Source organism: Polypterus senegalus, chromosome 12, assembly GCF_016835505.1.
Source record: "Polypterus senegalus isolate Bchr_013 chromosome 12, ASM1683550v1, whole genome shotgun sequence".
NCBI lineage: Eukaryota > Metazoa > Chordata > Cladistia > Polypteriformes > Polypteridae > Polypterus > Polypterus senegalus.
In genome coordinates, this window is record NC_053165.1 from 133,760,892 (window position 1) to 133,773,550 (window position 12,659).

A 12,659-nucleotide genomic window follows, 5' to 3' on the forward strand; every position below is an offset into this window, starting at 1 on the left:
TATTTTTCCCTGTCAAATTAACACTAGAATCCTCGACGCCTGCGAAAAAACTCACAATCCCGGTCCACCTTAAATTTCTTTGCACCTCTCCATCGCCATCTTTTTGTTCTGTAAATGTTTTGATCAGCACAAGCAGTCTGCTGTCATAACCCCCCCTAATGAAGGAGCTCAACTCCCTTCGCAATATCTTTTACAGGTAGCAAAACTTTACACCTGCTGTTACAGACAGAAATCAAAGGCTTCTTCTTTTTGGGCATATACACTGTCAGCAACAGATCTAAACACTAGCGTGGCGAAATGCTCACATACTGAAGTGACTTTAGTTGCAGGTGTAAGTACCATTTTACTTATGGTGCCAAGCATTGTTGTGTCGCAGTGCAGCAGTCTATTAGCCAGCGAAAACACTTTGAAGAAGCTGTCTGTCATTACGGTTCTGCCCTTGTCCTGAAATGGCTCCAAAAGCTTTATGACCACAGGCTCGGAAAGTCTTTGCCTTGGATTGTAACTCAAAACACAGTTCTCAACAAAACTTGCCAGATGTCCGAAATCACAGCAAATCTGTTTTTCACATGTTCTGCATGGGTTTCTTTTTGTCAAAGCGTAAATGTTGCATGGTAGGCTGATAGCGGTCACAGGACATCATATCTTTGATTGCCAGTACAACAAATAGTTATGAACAGGCATAAACCACAGCACCAACTGTGGTCATCGCTGTTCTTGTGAAAAGAATGGACATAAACGCCATGAACTCAGAGAGGGAGAGGCAAGTTAAATCGAACTGTGTGAATATCACTGACAGAATAAAACTGAATTAATTAAAAAAAAAAAAAAAAGTGCTACTTTTTATAAGTAGCCAAAATTTACACTGGGTATTACAGATTCAAATCAAATGTATATTATAATACTATAGTGATAATAATAACAGCAGCTCAATATTTAAACCTGGTACTTTTGGGTTATAAGTCAGCACTTCTTACCTCTGCGCCATTCAAGAATACATATTAATATCCTTTCAATTGACATTTGAGCTTGGGTTTTAAACTTATTGACAGCACCATGTAAATCAAATGTTTTTTTTTTCCTTTGGTTGTATTCTTGAATAAAAGCACACATGTTTGATAGATATTTGAACTAAAGTCTTCACACATTATATACTTCACATCATCTACACTAATAAAAGGCAAAGCCCTGACTGACTGACTGACTGACTGACTGACTTCACTAATTCTCCAAGTTCCCATGTAGGTAAGAAGGCTGAAATTTGGCTGGTTCATTCCTTACAGCTTCCTTACAAAAGTTGGGCAGGTTTCATTTCGAAATTCTACGCGTAATGGTCATAACTGGAAGCTATTTTTCTCCATTTACTGTAATGGAGTTGAGTTCGAACGCTGTGGGGGCGGAGTTTCATCATCACACCTCCCACGTAATCACGTGAACTGACTGTCAACGCAGTGCATACAAAACCAGGAAGAACTCCAAAAAGCGCTGAAGAAAACATGCATTATATAATTGAGAAGGCAGCGAAACAACAAGAAGCGAGCGAGTGACATATACAACCATATTCATGAGTGCTGCTACTTCGGAAACAAAGCAAAGTGTAAACCTATAGTTTAAATTAAGTTCATAGACAGGCTGCCGCTGGCGTTTGTCATGCCCATAGGTAATGCGGGATACAAGTTTAATGAGATGACGCAGGATATAAACGAGAGTTTTGATCACTTTAAAACTAAGTTAAAATTGCACATGAAGGGCTGTGCTTATGCAAATTCCGAGAGACTGTGTTTGTGGGTGATTGACAGTTAATGCGGGTGGGGGAATCACATCATCATCTCTCCTCCCATTCACCTCATTTTGCTCTGAGCTGAGCTCCGCAGCTAACGCAGTAGTGATGGGAAGTTCGGATCATTTTACCGACTCGGACCTTTGAGTCTCGTTAAGCAAAATGAACAAATCTTTTTTCAAATCAATTCGCTCAATTCTCTTTCCGGCTCAGACAGCATAGGTTAAGCTTATGGGGCTGTCACGTAATGATCGAACGACTCAAACCCGAAGACTCGAGCGATGAACTAAGCAATTCTTTTTCCGGCTCAGACTGAGTTGGTTAAGCTTATAGGGCTCTTACGTGATGAACAAACGACTCGAAAAACCCAAAGACTCGAAACAGGTGAATCAATTCCAATACAGAAACTATAGGAAGTTGTGCAAATTCGCATGCGCGACTGAACGAATCACTCCCATGAGGCGACTCGTTCTTCCCGAGTCACATTAAAGATTCGTTCAAAATGAACAAATCGTTCAAGAACGACCCATCACTATAACGCAGTGTTACAGAAGCGACTTTGTGACGCTGCCACCAAATACTCACAGAAAAATCCACAAGTTAATACACACGCTGTCTCTACAGTTTCTCCACACTGAATCCTCCAGGCACTACTTACAAAAGGTTACACTGACAATCGTGTTACGTTATTTTTAAAATGTTTCCTTTTCTTAGCACAAGCACAGCTGAGAAGCTTAGATGCATGTGCTCCATAACGCGTTAAAAAATCATGCATTTAATCGCACTTTGCAATACAAGCAAAGGGGAACTTCTGTCAATGTATGATTTCCTGGTACACCGATTACATTAATCAGCGCTTCCCGATTAATTTTACCCTCGCACACCCTTGGTTTGAGAAGAAGTATGAAAAAATATGAGGTTAACACAGAAAAACAGATCACAAATTGAAGCTTTATGAATAATCGATTCACCATCAATAATTGTTTTGGTAAAGCCATACTCCGTGTAATCCTCCTTCCATTTTATAATTTTCCCGCCACTAGCCATCATTAAATGAACGGTAAAAAAGTAAGAGCGAAGCGAGGGTGACTTATTTAGGCTGGCAGGCGACAGCTCAATAGCTCAAATTTGGATATAAGTAGGTTCTATTTATTCGCCAGAAATATCTTTGTTAGGAATGGAAGTTGAATTTAGTCTTTAAATTTCTATGGTAAAGAAAAAGTTATGCAATGATGACTAAATTTAACTATATAAAGTCAAAACTTTTATATATAAAGTCATTCCCGAATATATAAAGTCAAACCTTGATTATATAAAGTCACTGTCGGAATAAATAAAGTCAAAACTTGAATATATAACGTCAGCGCTGGAATATATAAAGTGAAAACTTCAATATATAAAGTCAGCGTCGGAAATATACAAAGTCAGCGCTAGAATATCCATCCATTTCCCAACCTGTTGAATCCGACCACAGGGTCACTGGGATCTGCTGGAGCGAATCCCAGCCAACACTGGGCGCAAGGCAGGAACCAATCCTGGGCAGGGCACAAGCATCATTTTCAAAACATTAAACAGTGTTTTTTTAATTTATTTTTCTGAATACGTTTTTGTTACCTTGGTTCAATTCAGAGTTGTTTCAATCAATAGATTTTGACTTTCACTTTATATATTCAGGAGTGAGTTTATATACTCCGATGTTGACTTTATATAATTAGGAATGACTTTATAAATTCCGATGCTCACTTTATATATTCCAGCGCTGACTTTATATATTCAGAAAAAAGTTTTGACTTTATGTATACCGACGCTGACTTTATTTATTCCGACAGTGACTTTATATATTCAAGTTTTGACTATATATATTCTAACACTGACTTTATATATTCACAAAATCAATGTATTTGCCTGTTTGGCACTCCTTAGTATATGTGTGTGTATATACACATACACATATATATATACATACATATATATATACATATATGTGTGTGTGTGTATATATATATATATATATATATATATATATATATATATATATATATATATATATATATATATATATATATATATATATATATATATATATATATATATATATATATATATATATATATATATATATATATATATATATATATATATATATATATATATATATATATCTATATCTATATCTATATCTATTAGCAAAATACCCGCGCTTCACAGCGGAGAAGTAGTGTGTTAAAGAAGCAATGAAAAAGAAAAGGAAACATTTTGAAAATAACGTAACATGATTGTCAATGTAATTGTTTTGTCACTGTTGTGAGTGATGAGTGTTGTCATATATATATATCTACATATATACACATACATATACACACACACACATACATACACACACACACATATATACACACAAATACATATATATACATATATATATATATATACACATTCATACATACACACATATATAAAACATATATATACAGTGGAGGAAATAATTATTTGACCCCTCACTGATTTTGTAAGTTTGTCCAATGACAAAGAAATGAAAAGTCTCAGAACAGTATCATTTCAATGGTAGGTTTATTTCAACAGTGGCAGATTGCACATCAAAAGGAAAATCGAAAAAATAACTTTAAATAAAAGATAGAAATTGATTTGCATTTCATTGAGGGAAATAAGTTTTGAACCCTCTAACAAAAAAAGACGTAATACTTAGTGGAAAAACCCTTGTTCGCAAGCACAGAGGTCAAACGTTTCTTGTAATTGATGACCAAGTTTGCACATTTTAGGAGGAATGTTGGTCCACTCCTCTTTGCAGATCATCTCTAAATCCCTAAGGTTTCGAGGCTGTCTCTGTGCTACTCTGAGCTTGAGCTCCCTCCATAGGTTTTCTATTGGATTAAGGTCCGGAGACTGATTAGGCCACTCCATGACCTTAATGTGCTTCTTCTTGAGCCACTCCTTTGTTGCCTTTGCTGTATGTTTTGGGTCATTGTCGTGCTGGAACACCCATCCACGACCCATTTTCAGTTTCCTGGCAGAGGGAAGGAGATTGTCGCTCAGGATTTCACGATACATGGCTCCGTCCATTTTCCCGTTAATGCGATTAAGTTGTCCTGTGCCCTTAGCAGAAAAACACCCCCAAAGCAAAATGTTTCCACCCCCATGCTTGACGGTGGGGACGGTGTTTTGGGGGTCATAGGCAGCATTTTTCTTCCTCCAAACACAGCGAGTTGAGTTAATGCCAAAGAGCTCTATTTTGGTCTCATCAGACCACAGCACCTTCTCCCAGTCACTCTCTGAATCATTCAGGTGTTCATTGGCAAACTTCAGACGGGCCTGCACATGTGCCTTCTTGAGCAGGGGGACCTTGCGAGCCCTGCAGGATTTTAATCCATTGCGGTGTAATGTGTTTCCAATGGTTCCATTGACACCCCACGAGGTGAGATCTTGCGTGGAGCCCCAGAGCGAGGTCGATTGATGGTCATTTTGTGCTCCTTCCATTTTCGAACAATCGCACCAACAGTTGTCACCTTCTCTCCCAGCTTCTTGCTAATGGTTTTGTAGCCCATTCCAGCCTTGTGCAGGTCTACAATTTTGTCTCTGACATCCTTGGACAGCTCTTTGATCTTTCCCATGTTGTAGAGTGTGGAGTCTGCTTGATTGATTGATTCTGTGGACAGGTGTCTTTTATACAGGTGACTAGTTAAGACAGGTGTCCTTAATGAGGGTGACTAATTCAGTAGAAGTGTCTAACCACTCTGTGGGAGCCAGAACTCTTAATGGTTGGTAGGGGTTCAAAAACTTATTTCCCTCAATGAAATGCAAATCAATTTCTATCTTTTATTTAAAGTTATTTTTTCGATTTTCCTTTTGATGTGCAATCTGCCACTGTTGAAATAAACCTACCATTGAAATGATACTGTTCTGAGACATTTCATTTCTTTGTCATTATCCTGTCAAAATTATACAAATTCAAATATGAACATGCTGCATAACAAAACCTAGAAATATAAATAAAATGTGTTCCTTTCAGCAATAACAAATCAAATCATTCAGTTGTCTTTGCTCATATGTCATTTTAGAGCTGGACGCCTGGCATCTTTTTTTGGCAACAAGTTCGTTTATGTTTGCTGTGAGGTTCTGTGTTGTGGAGATTCTCAGGATGGATTGCAGGTGCTCATCAGTGAGGCGACTCCTGTGTGCTGTTTTGTTAGTCTTTATCACTGAGAAGAGCTTCTCACACAGATATGTGCTACCAAACATGCACAAGGTTCGAGCCGCATGTAGACGGACTTTTTTTGTTCTTCAAAGTCACCAAAGTGCCGTGCAAACTCAGTGCGCAGTGCGCTCAGTTTATCAGCAAAGTGCGTATTTGGGAACACCGTAGTGACGACTTGGTTTAACATTACTTGGCAACAGGGAAAGTGGGGCAAGGTGAACTGGTGCATTTGTGTCTCCCATAAAAGCAGCTTCACTTGAAATCACTTTGTGATTGTGCACGGGTTAAAACGTCCGCTGAAGTGTCAGATTCTTATTTAATTATGCTGCTTTCTGTATCTTCTGCATTGCATTCAGGTTACCCTGATGTTTTGTCTCATAGTGCCGTCTTAGATTAAATTCTGTAATTACAGCCACATTAGCTCCACAAATGAGACACACGGGTTCAGTAAACATATACTCAGCCTCCCATCGGTTTTTAAAGGCTCTATTTTCAGAATCAACTTTTCTCTTCAGCATCGTGTGAGCTAGCTTCGCAATAACTTGCAGCATCATAAGGTAGACTTGATTAACGCGTAAGTGTTGGCAAGGCAGCTGAAGCGCTGCATTATGGGATCTGTAGTTTATTGTGTTACCAGCGCTTCATATACCGGCTTTAATAACAATAATACAGTATATAAAATGATCTCGGGCGGATATAATTACGCCGGGCGGATGTGGCCCGCTGCCCTTGAGTTTGACACATATGGACTAAATAGAACTTGAAAAGATATATTTTTTCAAATGTGATCGCAATTCAGATAGAGTTGACGCACTACAGCCTGCATGCCTCAATAAGTCATCCTCCCTCGCTCTTACTTTTTTACCGTTCATCTAATGAATACACTGAGTATGGCTTTACCAAAACAATCATTGATGGCGAATAAAGTATCCATTATTCGAGTATGTAGATAGAGATAGAGAGATAGAGAGATAGAGAGATATATATATATATATATATATCGCAGTGAGAAGTAGTGTGTTAAAAAGCTAGAAAAGAAAAGGGAACATTTTAAAAATAACGTAACATGACTGTCAATATACAGTATTTGTTTTGTGAGTGTTACTGAGTGTTGCTGTCATCAAGGATTTGATTATCATTATTTCTTTCAATCAGGTTCGTATTTGTAGGATGTGTTGTGTTCAAGTTACATTCCGTGTTTGTCAATCGTTGTAAAGATGACAGGTTTCATTCATCGATTCGTTTCTTACTGCATCAATAAACAGCTCGTCTTCTTCTTTATCTGAGACCTGACACACTGCATGCACGGGTTTTTTTTACACTGTCTTCCTTTAGCGGGACATTGACTTTTTCCAACGTGTGCTTTGTTTCCGCAGTAGTTGGATTTATGAATATGCTTATATGTATCAGACGCTTCATATTTTTTGCTGCCTTTTCAATTGTGTAATTCGGTTTTTGTTCAGCGCTCTTTGGAACTGTTGCTTTTATCTGTGCACTGCGTCAGTTCACGTGAGCCACTCGGTGTACATGCATCGAAGGTTCCCAGCTGTGCTGGTGCCATCTCGTGCTATGTCCATGGCTGTATTTAATGTTACCTTAGTCCTGGCACTTAAAACTTTCTCTCGCAGTTTCGCTGAGTTTGTGTCAAACACCACCCTGGCCATCTCATCTTCCTCTCCATATTCACGGGTAAAGGACTGTGCTTATTTACCCGTGGCAGTTTGCTATTGGATTGCCGCTGACGGACGGCCTTATATGGGCAGGCACTAAATTACAAACGCCAGCGGCAGCCTGTCTATGAACTTAATTTAAAGTGTAGGTTTACATCGTGCTTTGTTTCCGAAATAGCAGAACTCATGAATATGGTTGTATATGTCACTCGCTCGCTTCTTATTGTTTCGCTGCCTTCTCAATTATATAATGCATGTTTTCTTCAGCGCTTTTTTGAGGTCTTCCTGGTTTTCTATGTACTGCGTGATTACGTGGGAGGTGTGATGATTTCACATGAAACTCCACCCCCACGGCGTTGAAGCTCATCTCCATTACAGTAAATGGAGAAAAACTGCTTCCAGTTATGACCATTACGCGTAGAATTTCGATATAAAACCTGCCCATCTTTTGTAAGGAAGCTGTAAGGAATGAACCTGCCAAATTTCAGCTTTCCACCCACACGGGAAGTTGGAGAATTAGTGATGAGTCAGTGAGTGAGTCAGTGAGGGCTTTGCCTTTTATTGATAGAGATAGAGATATATCTATATCTATATCTATATCTATATATATATATATATATATATATATATATATAGATATACACACACATATATATATATATATATCAGCAGATCGTTTTGGAGCCATAATGAAGGGCTTGACTATGCACAAAGATAAACACAAAGGAGCACAACTCTTTACACAGAGAAACACGTTGATGCTGAATGAGCGAGACAAGACTTCCTGGTTAACACTGCATTCAGCACGCAGGAACTTAACTGCATGCTCTGATTGGTTAGCTTCTCAGTCATTCGCCAATAGCGTCCCTTGTATGAAATGAACTGGGCAAACGAACTGAGGAAGCATGTCCAGGAAGTAAAAAGACACATTGTCCTCAGAACCCGCGAAGCAGGGAAAAATCTGCGTTATATATTTAGTTATGCTTTCATATAAAATCCACGATAGAGTGAAGCTGCGAAAGTCGAAGCGCGATATAGCGAGGGATTACTGTACAGGTTAAAACTTGGCCCTTTTTTTTTTTTTTTGAAGGCGTGCTTCCGGTATACCACACGTGTTGTTCTAGCACACGAGTCGTATTCCCAGCAAAATATTTCACCTCTAAACAGGACGTATACCAAGTTGGAGTTATTCCAAAGCAGACGTATACCAAGGTACCACTTTGTTTGTGTGTATATATATATATATATATATATATATATATATATATATATATATATATATATATATATATATATATATATATATATATATATATATATATATATATATATATATATATATATATATATATATATATATATGAGAACACTCATATCAATGACAAAACAATTACATTAACAATCATGTTACGTTATTTTTAAAAATTTTCCTTTTCTTTTAACTTCTTTAACACACTACTTCTCCGCTGCGAAGTGCGGGTATTCTGCTAGTTATTAGTATAAAATGGAAAAAGTTTCTGCTGTAAGTATGTGTTCAGCATTTCTTGCCTCACATTTCCTTTTATCCTACACTTACCCAGATATTTGTAGACACGGACCACATATGAAATACATTTATTCCAAATAACGATATACTGTATTATTTACCCTATACAACTCTAGGTACCTCACACAGAGAGAAGGAGTCTTGGCTTGAGCTGGAAGAACTTTTTGCCCGAGTTGAGCGCCGTGGTTGGGTGTTAGGAGGAGATTTGGGACAGCAAGCTGCTTGCACTGATTGACACATTCACACAACAAAAGACACTGATGAAAGGTGCGAAGGAATTTAAAGGTGGGCCGGAATTACAAGTTTTTTCGTAAGCTTCAGGGATTCTAGAGTTAATTACACAGGGAACAATAACAGTTTTGAGTTTGTCATGCAATTATTGATGAACATGTTAACCAGGACAATTTCCGTTGACTCTAATGAGCAACATTTTATTAATTCAATTGAATTGTTTTTTTTCCCCTAGTGTACCCAGTTAATATACAATAGATTAAAAAAAAAAAAATCAAGAACTTATTGTACAATGAAATCAAAACCAACATATGTTACAGGAATTGTGGGATGCTTATAAAAGGCATCTATGCTTGAAGGATGTAGCAGAATCCAAAAGCACTGATCTACACAAAAAAAAACAAAAAAAAAAAACTTCTCATGGGTGGGGGTCGATTTGTTTCAAACCAGTTTTGTTAAACTTGACTTGCATGTATGGAATGTGTTTTTGATTTAAAAAACTATAAAAAAGTTCTTAAAAAAATGTTTCATTAAATTAATTGCATAGAATGTTGCCTCACACATAAACCACTTTGTACATCACAAAGCCAAAATGTACATATTTAAAATGTGTAAGAGAAAGCAATCACATCAGGCTTAAAACTGGTGATGAACTCAGTAAGGAGAAACATATTACTCACCCAAGCGGAGCTCTCCAAAATTACCACATCCAATTTTCTTCCCAACACGAAAATTGGGACCAACCATAAGAACCCCTGAAGATGTGGTGGAACTGGATGGTCGGCTGTGCCCTGTGCGATTTTGCACCATCTTGCTGGTTTTTTGCACTCTGTCTGTCTCTTTATCTCTGCTTGAGTGTTCCATGATATATTACACCAAAGACAGTTGTAAAAATCCCAAAGCAAGGGTTGTGCACCCTCTCAACAGGATAGACACACTTGAGTTGGGGAAAAATTTTAAAAGAAAGTAAAAAAAAAGAATGCAAGATGTTCCCACTGAGGAGCTCTTGGGCTGGTCATTGGAAAAACAACAGTCTTCCTTAGCTGACAAGACTGTAGCTCCATAAAGACATGTGAAAAAAAATAGTTTTGATGCCACCCATGGTGCTCCACACATGGGTATATAGTGGCCTCAAAGCACAGCGCCTATAAAATAAAAGGCAAAAAATTATTAAACATTAAAACAAATTAACAACTCTGGATGAACTACACAGATCTATGAATATCTGAGAACAAAAAGATGTTTTTGCCTTTATTAATATTTTACAGAAAACAAAAACAAAAATTGTCCAGCTCTACTGAAGGAAAAAAAAATCAAATCATGATACCAACACTCTCAGTAACTTGTGCCAATTGCATATGAATTTTAAATTGGACATTGACGATAACAGTGTATACCAAGATAAGGCTTTACTTTATAAAACTTTTGTTTTTTAAACTTTAACCAATCAATTCAATTAAAAAAATCATGGTTTTGTGTTTTAATTTTGATTTACTTCAGAGTTTGTTTATTATTTCGTAGCCATGAATCATATTTAAAAAAATGAAAGTGATAATGCAATTATATTCGTTAAGAGACTATGGCCAGGGATATGCTTAATGCTACATGATGCGTTTGCTTGAGAATGCTGCTGCCACACCAAGCTGTGTACTGTCTATTTGTGCATGTACTTAAGTAAATCTAGAGGATTCCAACAGGTGGCAGTGCGAGAAATTACAGTGAGAAAACAATGTCTGGTTTCAATGTGTTGCGCGTTGTGGGAAGATGTTAAAGATGTGGTTTGCGAAGTTGGGGGGCAAAAAAAAAAAAAAACAGCCTATTTTGTCTATGCAACAAACCGATGAAGAAAAACACCATGAATATACTCACGTCAGCATTTAACACTAGAATTAACAGAGCCTACGAAAAAACTCAGATCCGTCCCACCTTAAATCACTTCTTAAATCCGTTCAAACCTCTCCACCAGCGTCCTTCGTCATCTAAATGTGTTGATAAAGACAACCTGCAAGCAGCCGGCTATTCCATCCCCCCCACCAACTTAGAACGTGCACAAACTTCTCCCAGCTCATGCCTTGATTGACTATCTGGGAGTGAAGTGGAGTTTTACAGTGGAAATAATAGATCGTTATTTGGAACACATGCATTTCATGTGTGTTCCGTTTCTACAGTAATCTGTGTAAACACATTGCTAAAACAAAAATTTTTTTCATATTTTAGTAATACATGTTACAAAATGTAGGCATCAACTATAGAATGTGTGAAGCATGAAGTCCAAACATCAAATAAACATTTTCACAAAAGGTTTAAGAATGATCTTTTTTTTCTTTCAGTACATGTGCCTTCCCTGTTTATATATCTAGTGACTTCTCTGCCTGTCTGTTATGGATCTTAAAAATAACAGTTATAAGGACACTTGTTCATGTTAATGGCAGTCTCAATTGTTAAATATTTTAAAAGGAGCATCCCACATGATAATAATCTCATTAACTGATAGTGCATACCAATTTATAAATTTTATGTCCATCTGAGGTTAAAAATAAAAAAAGTAACACTTTCTCCCCAACGGGGAATCTAACTCGAGTCTTTGAGGAACGGCAAGCTCGGAGTCAGCAAATCTTACCGCTAAGCCACGGAAGCTGTTGTATCATTGTCAAACCTTTTGTGAAAATGTTTATTTAATGTTTGGACTTCATGCTTCACACATTCTATAGCTGATGCCTACATTTTGTAACATGTATTACTAAAATATGAAAAAGTTTCTGTTTAACAATGTGTTTACACAGATTACTGTAGAAACGGAACACACATGAAATGCATGTGTTCCAAATAACAATCTATTATTTCTACTGTAAAAATCCACTTCACTCCCAGATAATCAATCAAGGCATGAGCTGGGAGAAGTTCGTGCACGTTCTAAGTCGGTGGGGGGATGGAATAGCCGGCTGCTTGCAGCTTGTCGTTATCAGCACATTTAGATGACAAAGGACGCTGGCGGAGAGGTGTGAACGGATTTAAGAAGCGATTTAAGGTGGGACGGATCTATGAGGTTTTTTCGCAGGCTCCGGTAATTCTAGTGTTAAGTGTGAAGATTTGCTTCAACGCATAGAACCATTCATCAAACATCAAAGCACGCAGATTTGTCCAGAAGGAGTGGCATTGAAGCTTGCTGTGACACGTTGATAGTAAACAACAATGCTGACTTGAACACATTCGCCACCC

The 12,659-nt window shown here is 37.6% G+C and overlaps 1 protein-coding gene across 2 annotated transcripts in view; it reads right to left on the minus strand.

Annotated features, from left to right (window-relative positions):
- csnk1g1 (casein kinase 1, gamma 1) overlaps positions 1–12,659 on the minus strand; it is a 171,067-nt gene that overhangs the window by 136,938 nt on the left and 21,470 nt on the right. For both annotated transcript variants that reach the window (XM_039773484.1, XM_039773483.1), the window contains exon 2: positions 10,121–10,585. In XM_039773484.1, the coding sequence (XP_039629418.1) occupies positions 10,121–10,304 (184 nt within the window). In that variant the 5' untranslated portion in view covers positions 10,305–10,585. The remainder of the gene's footprint in view (positions 1–10,120; positions 10,586–12,659) is intronic.